The sequence below is a fragment of the Chlamydotis macqueenii genome, chromosome 25, assembly GCF_036417535.1.
Source record: "Chlamydotis macqueenii isolate bChlMac1 chromosome 25, bChlMac1.mat, whole genome shotgun sequence".
In the NCBI taxonomy this organism is placed as follows: Eukaryota; Metazoa; Chordata; class Aves; order Otidiformes; family Otididae; genus Chlamydotis; species Chlamydotis macqueenii.
In genome coordinates this window covers 6,724,480-6,740,775 of record NC_141580.1, presented here as the reverse complement: position 1 = coordinate 6,740,775, position 16,296 = coordinate 6,724,480, and the positions used below count along the sequence as shown (strand labels likewise).

Below are 16,296 nucleotides of genomic sequence, written 5' to 3'. Positions count from 1 at the left end.
GTGCGACCCATTTGCTCCATGTAGCATCCGTTACATGATGCGTAGAGGGGACCCTTCCTTTGAACATCCAGCCCAGCACTGGCAGTCGGGGTGCCAGGAGGAGCTGTGCTGCAGTACCAACCACTTCTGAAGCAGCTCAAACTCCTTCATATACTGCCAGTATCTCTTTTTCAGTTGGAGTACAGTGAGCCTCAGATCCTCTATATCCCCCAAAACCCAAGAGGTCGACCTCCAGTCTCCCCTGGTGTTCCCTGCCAAAGACTCTAGGTAGGGCCATTCTCCCCGGCTGCGGTATACAGCGCGTTTTTCACATCTTGTCCTGTTCTGTCTGGCTGCATGAACAATCTCCTGCTTAATTTGTTCAAAGTTGCTCAGGGCCCCATTTAAAGTCATTCCTCTTTCGCATCACTTCATAAAGAGGGCTTACAACCATACTGTAATTTGGAATATGCATTCTCCAGAAACCTACAACACCCAAGAAAACTTGTGTTTCTTTTCTGTTAGTTGGTGGAGCCATAGCTGTTATTTTGTTGACCACATCCATTGGAATCTGATGATGTCCATCTTGCCATTTTACTCCTAAAAACTGGATCTCTTGTGCAGGCCCCTTGAACTTGCCTCATTTCATTGTAAAAACTTATTTCAGAAGGTTTTGGATTTTTTTTCCTCCCCTTTTTCAAAAACTTCTGCTTCTGTGTTGCCCCATACGATGATGTCATCAAAGTATTGCAGCTGTTCTGGAGCTTCACCCTTTTCCAGCACAGTCTGGATCAGTCCACGGCAAATAGTGAGGCTGTGTTTCTACCCCTGAGCACTTGATTCCAGGTGGACTGGACCCCCCTTCATGTAAAAGCAAACTGTGGCCTGCATTCTGGTGCCAAAGTGATGGAGAAGAATGCATTAATGATATCAATGGTGGCACACCACTTGGCTATCTTTGACTCCAGTTCATACTGAAGTTCTAGCATGCCTGGCATAGCAGCACTCAGTGGTGGTGTAACTTCATTTAGGTCACGAAAGTCCACCGTTAACCTCCACTCTCCACTAGATTTTCACATTGGCTGAATGGGACTGTTAAAGTGTGAGTAAGTCTTGCTGATCACTCCCTGGCTCTGCAGTTGATGGATGAGATCATGGATGGGAATTAGAGAGTCTCGGTTGGTGTGATATTGCTGCCGGTGCACCGTGGTGGTAGCAATTGGCACCTATTGTTCTTTAACCTTCAGCATCCCCACAACAGAAGGGTCCTCTGAGACACTGGGTAAGGTGGACAGCTGTTTAATTTGCTCCATCTCCATGGTGGCTACATCAAAAGTCCACTGGTGTCCTTTTGGGTCTTTGAAATACCCACTCCTGAGGTAATCTATACCAAGAATGCACGGAGCATCTGGGCCAGTCACTGCGGGGTGCTTTTGCCACTCATTCCCAGCCAGAGTCACTTCGGCCTCCAACACAGTCAGCTGTTGGGATCCTTCTGTCACTTCAGAAATGCAAATGTGTTCTGCCCCATTATAGCTTGATGGTATTAGCGTACACTGTGCACTAGTGTCTACTAGAGCTTCATACTTTTGTGGGTACCATGTGCCAGGCCATTTAATCCATACAGTCCAGTAAACTCAGTTGTCCCTCTCCTCCGCCTGGCTGGAGGCAGGGCCCCTAGTCACTTTTTGTGAATATGAATCAGAAGTCCCTTCCATAGGATCAGAGGGGAGATCACCCCTTCTACCCTGTCTGGGGAACTGCCCACTGGAGACTGGAGCAGCAGTTTTCCTGGAAGAACCTCCGTTTGTGACTGTTTTTCCCTGCAGCTCACATATGCATGCCTCTAGGGCCAAGGTAGGTCTTCCATCGCACTTCCTCATGTCCTCTCTTTGGTCACACAAGGTAAACCACAGGTTACCTTGTTGCATGTACCATGTCTTTTGAGGAGGAGGAAGAGGTGTTCTTCTAATAGCTAAGATACTGGTCTGTGCAGGTGGGCAGTAAGACCTGTCCTCCTCAAGTTTCTGAAACACCTGGGATAGTTTTTCAAGCAGTTTTTCAAACAGGCTTTTCGATTTTTTCAGTCAGTCTTTCCACAGCCTAGACACAGGCCCTTATCAGGGAAGAGAAATTGTGTTCATACTGTTGGAGTTGGTTAGCTACTGTACAGACCGGTTGGTGGGTCATCCAGGTTACGATAAACCAGCTCCCGAACAGCTAATTCCCTCAGAAACTGGATACCTCTCTCCATGGTGGTCCACTTGCTTGGGTGGCATACAATATCTTCCTTGAAGAAATACCTGTCCCTCACACCTGACAGGAGTCGCCTCCAGAGGCTGCGAGCTTCTGACTCTCCTCCAACCTCCCCATCAATGGACGCTTCCCTAGACAGGGATCCCAGCTGCCTGGCTTCCCTACCCTCTAATTCCAGGCTACTGGATGCACTGTCCCAGCATCAGAGCAAGCAGGTGACAAGTTTCTCACCTTGATTATGGCTGAAATCTCTTCTTATGTCTCACAGCTCACTCAGAGATAGGGATCGGGTGACAGTCTCTGCTTCTGCCTTTCCCTGTTCTTGTGATGTCCCTGGTTCATCATTGTCTTTCACTATGTGAACTCAAATTTTGGTGTATTTCTTCTGTACAGGGGCAACTGATACTGGTGCAGCTTGATTTTTTGTTTATCTACAGTACTGCTTGCCAAGGTTTGAGTAGCCACAGTGCCTGTTGTTGGGGCTGAAGTAACTGCAATGCCTGTAGTGGTGACTAGGGTAGCTGCAGTGCCTGCCGTGGGGGCTAAAGTGACGACAGCATTTGTAGCAGGAGTTGGATTAGCCAGTGTGTCTGTAGTGGGGACGGAAGAATCCATGGGGCCTGTTGCTGGGGTTGGGGTATGTGCAGCCTTGGCTGCAGTGACCATGAGACAGTGCAGTTCCAGATCCTTAGGGCAGCAAGAATAGAGTGCAGCAAGCTCTCTACTTTGGATTTCAGGATGGCAGACTTTGGCCTCTTCAGGGACCTGATGGGTAAAGTGCCATAGGATACAGCCCTGGAGGGAGAGGGGGTCAGGAATGTTGGTTGATATTCAAGGAGCACCTCCTCCAAGCTCAGGAGCGATGTATTCCAATGAAGAGGATGGCAAGAATGCCAGGAGGCCTGCATGGATGAACAAGGAGCTCCTAGACCAACTGAAAATCAAGAACAAAGCCTACAGAGGGTGGAAGCAAAGACAGGTAGTCTGGGAGGATTACAGAGAGGTTGCCCAAGTGGCCAGGAATAAGGTAAGGCAGGCTAAAAGTCTGAATTGAATCCACCACGGACATCAAGGACAACAAAAAAAAAAGCTTTTTTAGGTACACCGGGAACAAAAGGAAATCCAGGGAGAATGTAGGCCCTCTCTGAAAGGAAATAGGTGACCTGGTTACCTGAGTCATGGAGAAGGCTGAAGTGCTTAATGACTTTTTCACCTCAGTCTTCAACAATAAGGGCTCTAGCCACATCACCCAGGTCGCATAAGGCAAAAGCAAGGACTGGGAGAATTAAGAACTGCCCACTGTAGCAGAAGAGCAGGTTCAGGAACATCTAAGGAACCTGCAGGTGCACAAGTGTATGGGACACCATGAGATGTACCTGTAGGTCCTGAGGGAAATGGTGGATGAAGTTGCCAAGCTGATTTCCATTGTATTTGAGAAGTCATGGCAGTCTGGTGAGGCTCTCGATGACTTGAAAAGGGGTAACATAGACCCAGTTTTACAAAGGGGAACAAGGAAGACATGGGGAACTACAGGCCAGTCAGCCTCACCTCTGTGTCTGCCAAGGTCATGGAGCAGATTCTCCAGGGAAACATATAAAGGCACATGGAAAATAAGGAGGTGACTGGTGACAGCCAACATGGCTTCACTAAGGGCAGATCATGCCTGACCAATTTGGTGGCCTTCTATGATGAGGTTACAGCATTGGTGGACAAGGGACAAGCAACTGATGCCATTTACCTGGACTCGAGCAAGGCATTTGACACTGTCCCGCACAACATCCTAACCCGTGCCTCAGGGGTCGGTATTGGGACCAGCCCTGTTCAACATCTTTGTTGACAACACGGAGAGTGGAATAGAGTGCACCCTCAGCAAGTTCGCCAACAACACCAAGCTGAGTGATGTGGTCAACATGCTGGAGAGACAGGATGCCATCCGGAGGGACCTTGACAGGCTGGAGAGATGGGCCCGTGCAAACCTAATGAAATTCAACCAGGTCAAGTGCAAAGTCCAAAACGTGGGTCAGGGCAATCCAAAGCACAAATACAGGCTGGGCGGGGAATGGATTGAGAACAGCCCTGAGGAGGACTTGGGGGTACTGGTGGATGAGAAGCTGAACATAAGCTGGCAATGTGCGCTTGCAGGCTAGAAAGCCAACTGCATTCTGGGCTGCACCAAAAGCAGCATGGCCAGCTGGTCGAGGGAGGCGATTCTGCCCATCTACTCCGCTCTGGCGAGATCTCACCTGGATTACTGTGTCCAACTCTGCAACCCCTAACATAAGAAGGACATGGATCTATTGGAGAGTCCAGAGGAGGGCCATGAAGATGATCAGAGGGCTGGGGCACCTCTACTATGAGGACAGGCTGAGAGAGTTGGTGCTGTTCAGCCTGGAGAAGAGGAGGCTCTGGGGAGACCTTATAGCAGTCTTCCAGTACCTACAGGGGGCTTATAGGAAAGATGGGGAAAAATTCTTCAGCACAGCCTGTTGTGACAGGACGAGGGTTAATGGTTGTCCTGGTTTTGGCAGGGATAGAGTAGACTTAATTTTCCTCTCAGTAGCTGGTGTGTTTTGGATTTCGTGTGTGAAGAATGTTGATAAACACCCTGATGATACCAGTTGTTGTGAATGAGACCAAGGACACTGTCCTGCTTTTCAAGTCTTGCTAATGTGCAGATGCAGGAAGCTGGGAGAAAGACAGACAGACAAATTGACCCAAACTGGCCAAAGAGAGTATTCCATGCCATAAACGTCATGCTCAGTATATAAGTGGGGGTTGCCAATGGCAGGGAGCATCCATTTTCCGTTCTTCCATCTCGTCTCTTTCTCTTGCTCACCGGCATCATTCCCTCCTTGCTGGCTCCCTTTTGCTCCTTTGCTTGCTGCTCGGTTTAGTTTCTGTGATCGCTGCTCGGGACGGGCTGTATCGGTCATTGAGAGATTAGGTGGTGAGAAATCGAGCATTGTTCGTTTTGTAGATATTAATATCCTTATATTTTGTGTGGTGACTAGGACTAAACCACCACATGGTTTTAAATTAGAAGGAGGTAGATTTAGCCTGGATATAAGGAAAAAATGTTTACAATGAGGATGGTGAAACACTGGCACAGGTTGTCCAGAGAGGTGGTGGATGCCCCGTCCCTGGAAACATTCAAGACCAGGTTGAAAGGGGCTCTGAACAACCTGACTTGTTTGAAGATGTCCCTGCTCCTTGCAGGGGGGGCTGAACTAGATGACATTTAAAGGTCCCTTCCAACTCAAACTATTCTATGAGTCTATTGTAAATATTTAATTTTGGAATACACATATCTATATTCACATACAAGGTATGAAATAGTTTTGCTTTTATTTCTCATTACAGCTATGCATAGAGATAGATGAATAGATATATGGAGGAACAGTAGAATATTAAAGCAGATGATTAAGAAATCATGGAAACAAACAGGCTTCCCACCACGGAAATAATGTAGGTGCATCCAATCTACACTCTGTCTGTGTCTGCCCAAATCTGATATTAGAAACATATATTTAATAAAAACATAATTATTATCAACTAGACAGTGTTGATAAGTTAGTATAAGCACAGATGAATGGATAGGTAAAATTGTGTCTCTGTGTGTGTTCACATAGACACTTGTGAAAGATATTAACCTTGCAGTTTACTATAAATATTGCATAACTGATGCATATAAGATTTAACACGCTATCTGCATGTGAAACAGTGAGGTTGTGCATTTATGCTGGTTGTGTCTAATCATTGGATTTCTGTCACCTTGCTTAAACCACCCATGAGACAGGTCAAATTCATTGTAGCTAATCTTAGTGCCTCAATACAGTTACTAAAAATAAATGCCTTTTGCAGGTTATCCAAGACTTCTGCACAGTGTCTGTAAGTTTCTGATACCCTTAAGCTTCCACATCCTCCAGAAGGAAGAGCTGAAAGCTGGGTAGTACAATCTTCATCATTCCTCATGGCAACAAAAATATATATTTTAGGTAATCCCTGCTATCTCACTTCTTAATCACACCTAGCAACAAAAGGGGAATTCAAGTACTTAAACATAGGCATGTGTAGTGCTATTTTAGGCCTTCTCTGGTATTCTGCATGGCATTCAGCCCTGCTCTGGAAGGATACAGATTTTCTATGGATCCCATGTTATATCTGCCAACTACAAGGGAATGTCTAAGATATCTTTGGCAGCTAAAATCAGAGTCTGTCTCAGTCTATATAGATGTTTGAATATCACGATGAGTGCCTAAGGTGGAGAAACTTATATGGAATGCTAGCTGTCTAAACTCTGATTAGTCATATAATAATTATAGATAATAATGTGGAAGTGTAAACCATACAGGTAGCAGTGTCCAGAAATATTTAGGTCATTCCTAACTACAACCCTATATAAGGCCAGATGAATCACTGTTTAGAGTCACAGATTGTATTAGAGATTTGATTTGCTGGTCCATGCAGATCAATAGGCTCTCAGTAATGTTTGAGAGGCCCTTTGTTCTCCACCCAGCAGGTGTCACTCTGGTAGGTTCTGAATGTCCTGTAGTTTCTGTGTCCTAAGTTTTTGCTCTATATGAATGACCCAAATAACTACAGCATGCAAAAGACACGTATCCACAAATTCATACATGGACACTGAAAGTGGGATAAAAGACCCTAAACACAGCCATAAGAAACACTTGAGATATCCTTGATACATTTGTGTGTTTCACAAATTGCTGCCAGATATGACATGGAACCTGTGGAAATCTCATCATTTTCTAGACTGAGAGCTGGAACATCAGGATATCTACAGCATTTCAAAACATGCTTATGTCTAGGTACCTGAATCACTAATATACAATTTAGACACCCACGGTGTGATTAACTCCACACTGTTTACTTAGAACAGGTTAATTTCATATTTGAGTGTCCCTGTTCAGTCAAAGGAGAAAGACCAATACTTTGAGAAGGTAGATTAATTCATTCTATTGTGCTTTATGACATATTGTTACTTAACAGTGTTTATGTCTCTCTATCAACTTTTGCATTCACTACATAATCAGATTATTCAGAAAGAGATCCACCTACCTTATCTAAGCAGAGACAGGCTCCTCTCTCAATTTAAAGACTAAATAGGAGAGATGGAAGTACACCTAGAAGTTATATCACAGGCATTTACAGGAAACACATTAACCATTCTGTGAGGATTCTAACTTACACAAGGATGACTAACCTTAAGATTCAGTGAGATGGTTCAATTAACTGTTTCCAGAATGGTGTTATAACAGTAGCTGATTGAGTTCTGGATGAGGAGAAATGAGGAGGTTGGGTGAAAAACTCATGTAAACCAATAAAGTATGGGAAAAAAAAATCCTAAGCATTGCACCCTTTCATGTACCTAGCACATTTCAGATCATACTGTGTTAGTATCATGAGGTGCTTGAGGTTGGATCAGAAATTTAACTCACAGTTGTGTGAGCATGATCCTAATTGCATTTACTAAAATGGTCCTTGAAAAATTCTGCAGTCTACTTTGGAAAATCCCCCTTGTGCCTCAATAGCACTTTATGAAGTTGCTATCTTGTTGCCATTGGTTGGTTTGGTTTTTGGTTTGTTTTTTTTTCATTACAAATCACTTATTCTAACTGTTTTGTTTTTTTCTTTCCTCAATCCAGACAGCTGTAATTACAAAGACAGATTTTCAAGTCATGGTCCATACCCACAAGCTAACTTGAGTGGATGTTCAAACTGCTGCTACATCTGCTTCTCCTGCAAAATCTATAGCAGCTTTGTATTATTTAGAGTATGCCTTCAGATAACATGACCCGTGTGGCTGAATTCATTCTGGTTGGTTTTCCAGGTAAACAGGAAATCAAGCTTCTGCTCTTTTGTATGTTCTTCTTGGCTTATGTGCTAACAGTGACAGAAAATGCAATGATTGTTACGCTTGTCTGGACAAATCTCCGACTTCACAAGCCAATGTATGTTTTCCTGGGCAATCTTTCCTTTCTGGAGATCTGGTACGTCTCTGTCACAGTGCCCAAAGTGCTTGTGAGCTTGATAACAACGAGACAAGGCATCTCCTTCACAGGCTGCATGGCTCAGCTATTCTTCTTCCTGGCACTGGCCTGCAGTGAGTGCACTCTTTTGGCTGTCATGGCCTATGATCGCTATGTGGCCATCTGCAAACCAATGCATTACCCAGTCATCATGGATCACACTCTTTGTGCTCGTTTGGCCATTGGCTCCTGGATGAGCGGCTTCCTGATTTGCACAGGGAAAGTTTACTTCATTGCACGTCAGACCTACTGTGGGCCCAACATTATCAACCACTTCTTCTGTGATGTTTCCCCCCTGCTGAAGCTAGCCTGTACCAACACATCAATAGCTGAGCTTATGGATTTCTTACTGGCCCTGCTCATCCTTCTTGTACCACTCATTGTGATTATGGCCTCCTATGTGTGCATCATCTCTGCCGTCTTGGGCATCCCCTCAGCCCGGGGACGTCACAAGGCCTTCTCTACCTGTGCCTCTCACCTCTTAGTGGTTACAGTGTTCTATGCAACCTCCCTGTTTATCTACGTCAGGCCCCAGCCTATGGATTCCTTCAGCCCCTACAAACTGGTTTCTGTGGTATACACTGTCCTGACACCCCTTGTCAACCCAATCATCTATTGCTTAAGGAATCAGGAATTCAAAACTACTCTTAGGAAAATAATATACTGGAGTGACATCTTGTCCTAGAAATTCCATCTAGGGTTTGCCTTAATTATTTAACTCCCTTTCTACTCTGTAAAAGTGATTTCTATAGGTCACAATAAATTTACTAGTCGTAGAATCATAGCTCTGCTATGTACTTCCTACTGTCTTGATTCCATTCCATTTGATCTACATTTGTAGGCCCCAGGAAAGGTTTTGAATTGTCCTTTAGAATATGAATGATGCTACCTACTCCAGATGTCAATTCAATGACCTTCTAATGTCTTCCTTTGGAAGGCATTATCTCACTCACTGCGTAATGAGGACAGAGTGAGAGAGAGATGATCTCCTAAGTAATGATGAATTTGTTTGAACTTGAAGTGGAAGATACAAAAATAAAATATCTATCTCAGCTGGTCAGGCTGATACATCCACTTAACTGTCTAGGGGACTTTTCAGGTCCACTGGTCTACCCTAGGCATCTATACAGGGATGGCAAATGTGTTGCAGAATGCATAGAAGACAGGTATCCCCTGAAACAGCAACTCAAATACACAAGGTCCCTGTGTATGGGCATCTGAGATTGCTCTTGAGAGCAACTAACTTCTTCCTAGTCCAGATGCCACAAATACATTCAGTTCAATCTCACCCAAAAGGGCCTGCAGTACTCTGCTGTTAAGCTTTTTCTCTGACAAGCAACACTGTCCTGGACTAATCCCGGAGTTAGCACAGGCCAAGGATAAGTCCCAAAAGGCATTAATACTCCACTCAGAAAGCAGCAGTTTAGTTATGCTGTCAGCTGGCCTAAATTGGGGAACACTTCCAGGGACTACTCAGTTTATCACTAGCTCTAGTTCAAATCCTCCTGGAATACAAAGAGTCATTGCAAAGGCCCATTCATTGCTTTCATCACTGTCTTATTTTTATTCTCTTAAAGCTAAAAACCAAGAATCCCACTATTTAGGGAAGGAAGTCAGTCTCATGGCAGTTGAAAAACTGTGTCTCTTCAGCAGCTCACCCTCTCTGGGACCTACTTGTTCACTTACACAGTGGGTCTGACAGGTGCCATGCTCATTCTCCTAATGAATAATAAATCCAGATCTCACATGCCTATAATCCTGGTGGATTTCACGCCTAAATTTAGATAACTAAACATAGATATCTAAGCCTGAATTACTCGTCTGACTCCCTTATGGTGAAGGAAAGATCTCAAGAAAGCAATTCATCTAACCCAAGTCATTTCCATTTGAATAAAATGAATCAATCTTTGGAAGTATTTCTTCTATACTTTGAATATCTCAAAAATACAGGCCTATTTTGTTTTGTGCAACAAAGCTGGGATTATCTGAGGGACTTGCTTTCACCTCTCCTAGTAGTCATTTTATAAAACCAGACACTTCCAGAGGAAAAGGTGGAGTTTCCTACTTTAAATGAAAACCTTAGAGTGGGGTGAATAACATCTATTGCTCTCCAGTGACTGTATAATGGAGTCAGGGGACTGACCCAGCTGTATGCTTTTGCTTTGTAGTTACCTAAATTTTGTGAGATTAGTTCTGCTGTGCACATCTCAGAAAGGCTTCATCAGCCCAGACTGAGCATCCATGAGTGACACTGACCAACAAGTTTGTCCAAAGTTACATAAGATTACTTCCATTACTTCTCGTTATGTTTAAGCCTCAGTCCAGGGATAGAACAGATGAGGATGGTAGACAGCAATGCATTTTGGTCATGGAAAGGATTGGTTTAATGACTCTACCTCAAGACACTACAGAGATCCTTGTGTCTTTTGTAGGGATCTTTAAACAAATGTAAGGTTCCAACTATGCTGCATTTGGGCAGGTCAGAAAATAAAGAAATCTTCACAAAATTAATATTCTGGAGTCCCCTCCATTTCCTAGGATCATTGGAAGCCTTGCAGCTGAAAGATAAGAAACATCACAGCATCACAGCAGTGGTAGCAAAATAAAATATACTGTATGGTAACAAGGATAAGTATCCGGGGTAGGAAGGTATGTCTGAAGATGGGGTAGCTGCAAGCACTGAACGCCACTACTCAGTGGCACACATTTGGTGCCCTACTATCACGGGCTTACTGTGTTGGTGGATAAGGGAAGAGCAAATGACGTCACTCATCTGGACTTGTGCAAAGCAATTGACACTGTTCCGCATGACATCCTTGTCTCTAAACTAGAGACACATAGATTTGATGGATGGATCGCTTGATGGATAAGGAATTGGCTGGATGCTTGCATTCAAAGAGTTGTGGTCAACAGCTCGATGTCAAAGTGGAGACCAGTGACAAGTGGTGTTCCTCAGGAGTCGGTACTGGGAGTGACCATGTTTAACATCCTTGTTGGTGACGTGGACAGTGGGATATAGTGCACCCTCAGCAAGTTCACCAATGACACCAAGCTGTGTGGTGCAGTCAACAGGCTGCCATCCAGAGGGACCTTGACAGGCTGGAGAGGCTGGCCAATGCAAACCTCATCAAGTTCAACAAAGCCAAGTGCAATGTCCTGCACATGGGCTGGGGCAATCCCAGGCACAAACAGATGCTAGGCAATAAGTAGATTGAGAGTAGCCCTGAGGAGAAGGACTTGGGGAGGTTGGTTGATGAGAAGCTCAACATGAGCCAGCAATGCGCCCTTGCGGCCCAGAAGGCCAACCGCATCCTTGGCTGCATCAAGAGGAGCGTGGCCAGCAGGTCAAGAGAGGTGATTCTGCCCCTCTACTCCGCTCTCGTGAGACCCCACCTGCAGTACTGCGTCCAGCTCTGAAGCCCCCAACATAAGAAGGACATGGACCAGTTGGAGAGGGTCCAGAGGAGGGCCACAAAGACTATCAGAGGGCTGGAGCACCTCTCCTATGAGGCCAGGCTGAGAGAGCTGGGGCTGTTCAGCCTGGAGAAAAGAAGGCTCTGGGGAGACCTTAGAGCAGCCTAAAGAGGGCCTACAGGAAAACGGAGGAAGGTCTTCTGACAAGGGCATGTAGTAATAGGACAAGTGGTAATGTCTTTAAAAGGAAAGAAGGTAGATTTACATTAGATATAAGAAAGAAATTCTTTACTGCTGAAGCACTGGAATATGTTGCCCAGAGAAGCTGTGGATGCCCTGTTGGATACCTGGAGTATCAGGGGCACTTAGTGAACAATCCAGACCGAATGGAATCGTTATGTTTGTGAGCAGCAGGCCTCAAGGACATCACTGAAGCCGCTTGTGAGAAAGTACTGAAGCCACCTGTGAGAAAATAATGAGGCCGCCTGTGAGAAAGTAATGAAGCTTCCTGTGAGAAAGTAAATGAAGCAACCTTGAGAAGAAGGAAAACAGCTGGCATACGTGACTGGGGGCTGAACGTGAAGCAGGGTGCAGGGGGAGAGAGCCGTGCGCATGAACAAAGAGACTTAACAAATCATATTTTAGCTAAGAGCGTGTGCATGATATAGTTAGCCAATTAGTAAAGAGCTTGTGCATGATACGGAATTAGAAGGGCTATATTAACCGGGATGTATCAACAATAAATCGGCATTTGCTTGATCATATTGGTCGTGTGCAGTGTCCGTGACTTCTGCGTCAGCAATGCCCCATCCCTGGAAGTGTTAAAGGCCTGGTTGGATGGGGCTTTGAGGGACCTGGTCTAGTGGAAGGTGTCCCTGCCTATGCTAGGAACGTTGGAACTGGATGAACTTTGAGATCCCTTCAAACCCAAACCCTATTCTGATTCTATGATTCTAGGTCTTATTTATGAAGTAGGGTGGCTGTAACAGGTGGATCCTGGTTTTTATTCATAGAAACGCATCTGTGCAGAGCATGCACCATTCAAGGCTTCTGGTCCAAGCTCTGTGTCTGAAGGTGCTGGTTTTGGCTGGGATAGAGTTAGTTTTCTTCATAGTGGCTTGTATACGGCTATGTTTTGGATCTGTGCAGAAAACAGTGCTGATAAGACAGGTATGTTTTCATTATTGCTGAGAAGTGCTTACACAGATTTAAAGCCTTTTCTGCTTCTCACACTGCCCCACCAGTGAGTGGGGATGCACAAGAAGGTGGGAGGGGACATAGCTGAGACAGCAGACCCCAAACGACCAAAGGGATATTCCATACCAGATAGTATCATGCTCAGCAACAAAACTAGGGAGAAGGTTGGCCGCTGCTCAGGGACTGGCTGGGCATTGGTAAGTTGGTGGTGAATAATTATTTTCATTTGCATCATTCGTCTTTCTTGGGTTTTATTTCTCTCTCTTTGTTATTTTCCTTTCCATTACAATTTCTTATTATTATATTTCAATTATTAAACTGTTTTTATCTCAACTCACAAGTTTTCTCATTTTCACCCTTCCCATTCTCTCACCCCACACTGCTGGGAGGGAGGGAGGGAGCGAGCAGCTGTGTGGTGTTTAGTTACCAGGCAGGGTTAAACCACAACAGTCTTTTTTGGCACTCAACCTAGGGATTAAATGCACAACCCTGAAATTAAGATTCCCATGCTCTACTGACTGAGCTAGCCAGGGAATGGGACACACACTGCAGCTGTTGGAGGACTCCAGACCTGGCTGGTGAGCTTGCCTTTACATGGAGCAGTTCCATGGTGAGGACAGCCCTGGGCACAGTGCTGGGTGTAGGTAAGTGTATTCCCCAGCAGGTCATTTTTTTCACTATTTAACACTTTCTAATAGAGACATTCAACATAAGCTGTCAATGGCTTCATTGGTAGCATCACCTCAGGTCAACTCCCAAGAGTTTCGTCAGATCCAAAGCTGCCGTTAACTGGCTTACTATCACAGTCGAGTCTCCCTCTCGAAGTCTGCTATGGAGGTGTGAAACTGTGAAGAGTTCATCTGTGCTTCCTTGTTTATTTTCTGCTCACACAAACCATTGCAGCATATCAGGCGCAGGCCAGGACTTTCAGGTAACCTTGAAGTGTAGAACGGATCTGTGCTTGATTTGCCTACCAAGCCCTTACCAGAACCATCTGGTGAGCAAGAGCTTGGCACAGGTATCCCTGGCCTCACCTGGCCTCACCTGGCCTCATGAAGTTCAACAAGGCCAAGTGCAAGGTTCTGCACATGGGTTGGGGCAATCTCCAATATCAGTAGAGGGGACTCATGGATTGAAAGCAGCCCTACAGAGAAGGACTTGAGGGTATTGGTGGACTGACCCAGTAATGTGCACTTATAGCCCAAAAAGTCAGTCTTATCCTGGGCTGCATCAAAAGAAACATGGCTAGCAGGCTGAAGAAGGTTATTCTCTCTCTCTACTCCACTATCATGAGACCCCACCTGGAGTACTGTGTCCAGCTCTGGGGTCCTCAGTACAAGAAAGGCCTGGAACACCCCACCTATAAAGAAAGGCTGAGAGAATTTGGATTGTTTAATCTGGAGAAGAGAAGGCTCTTTGGAGACCTTTTTGCAGCCTTTCAATATATACATAGGGCTTCTGAGCAAGATAGAAAGCAAGACTTTTTAACAGGACCTGTAGTGACAGGACAGTAGGAAACAGTTTTAAACTGAAAGAAAACAGATTTAGATTGCACATAGGGAAGAATTTATGTACAAATAAGGTAGTAAGACAGGAACAGACTGCACAGTTGGGCATGTCCCAGCTCTGGAAAGGTTCAAGATCAGGTTCGATGGGGCTTTGAGCAATCTGATATAGTGTAAGATGTTCCTGCCCAAGGCAAAGGGGTTGAACAATGTGATCTTTGAAGGCCACTTCCAACTCAAACCATTCTCTGATTCTATGATTCGCATGCATCTGAGTAGTTGTTTTGAGCAGGCTTTGCCCTGTGACAGAAGCAGAAGTGTGGGGCTTCTTCAGGTGCTGGCACTGAGGCTCTGTTACAGGTTGGGACTGATTGCTGGCATGTTTCTTTCCCCATCACGTCTTGTTAGATGCATACAGTGCAGCTGTGAGGAGAAAGTGAGAAAGGACATGCTTGATTTTGTCTTTCTATGAAGTTTTATCCAGTGAAATACCATGAGACGGAGGAAGGTGGGAGGAAAAAACAAGTTTGAGACATATCCAAAGGTTACTTACAACTGCCTCTTTTTTTGACAGTTTGCAATGAAGGAGGTAGGCTGCATCGAGCTACCGCCATCTGCCCTTTATGGAGGAGTCAAACGGAGAATGCATGTACAGCCTGCCAGCACCTCCAGCTAACACCACCACCATGACCCATCCAGCAGACAGAGGCTGTGCAGACCACACTGCGTATGGAGAGTAGCTCCAGCTCACCCACCCATCTTCCAGCACATGCCACACAGAAACCAGCTGTTCATCTCCACCTTTCATCCTGTGAACCACAGGGATGCCTCTTCCTGTGCAAATAATTCCCAGTCTCTTAGATTTCCATCTGGCTCCTCCTAGAAAGCTGGTTCCTTGCTTAACCACAGGACTCGCCAAATACTTTTCTACGGCCAGTGGCAGGGGTGGTAGGAACACACAGGGCAAGGTATGAGGGAAGTGTAATAAACTGTGAGCTGTTTGTTCATCAAACCTTGTCAGAACAATGGAGAGTTATATGAAATACACAAAGTCGGCCACAAGAAAGTTACATTAAATACACAAGGTCAGCCACAGGCACCTGGCTATGTAAAAACGGCATGCAGGACTGCGAAAGGAGGGAGCGGGGGGGGGCTCATAAAGATGAAGGGTATAAAACCAGTAACTTTCTAACCATATAGTTTGAAGAAGCAATTAGTGGGAGGGGGAAGTCTGGTTTGGAGCAAGAAACAGTCTCACATTATCTCGAGGGAGGGAGGGAGTGATTAAAAGGAGCAAGGATTCGAAAACAGGATGGCACCCATCACATAAATCTCCTTGTTCAAGAAGGACACGAATCGGCTCAGACTGATAAGGACACTGCCAACTTGTGGGAACAGCACATTCCAGGCAAAGGTGAAAAGTACACCGTGAAGAAGACCTACGGCCTTCCTCCCAAAAGACCCCCGAAGACCCTCGCCCACAATTCCTGGGAGAATTTGCGCAAGCGCGAAGGACTGATAAGCTAATTAGCATACGAAGCGAGAGTAGGTGGGTTTAGGTAATGAATATGTATAAGCATCAAGGGAATATTTATTGTTTTTACTGTATAAGAATGGGGCGGTTTGCTATCTCGGCGCGCGCCGTTGGCGGAGCAGGAGACTCCCCGGCCGCCCAGCACTGTTTTGCTTACTGGTCGCTTGCTTTAATAAACCAAATTTTTAATTGGCCAATCTCTGTCAGTTAATTGGACAAAGAAGGCAGATAAACTATAACAGAAGGAGGACAGATGGATGGACGGGTGGAGCAGTGGCTGTGGGTGTATGTGCAGACAAGGATGGATGACTAGGTGCGCTAAACTGTAGATAGGTGGGTAGAAATATCTCCAGAATTTGTCCCT

At 45.3% G+C, this 16,296-nt stretch overlaps 1 protein-coding gene across 1 annotated transcript; it reads left to right on the top strand.

Moving 5' to 3' along the window:
- Positions 1–8,028: 8,028 nt before the first annotated feature.
- LOC104474104 (olfactory receptor 6B1) lies at positions 8,029–8,967 on the top strand. The gene has a single exon (XM_010130770.1). The coding sequence runs from the start codon at positions 8,029–8,031 to the stop codon at positions 8,965–8,967; it is 939 nt and encodes a 312-aa protein (XP_010129072.1).
- The last annotated feature ends 7,329 nt before the right edge of the window (positions 8,968–16,296 follow it).

Excerpts from the sequence above, each read along its gene's own strand:
- LOC104474104 (XM_010130770.1), top strand. The coding sequence starts at position 8,029 with ATGCCTTCAGATAACATGACCCGTGTGGCTGAATTCATTCTGGTTGGT.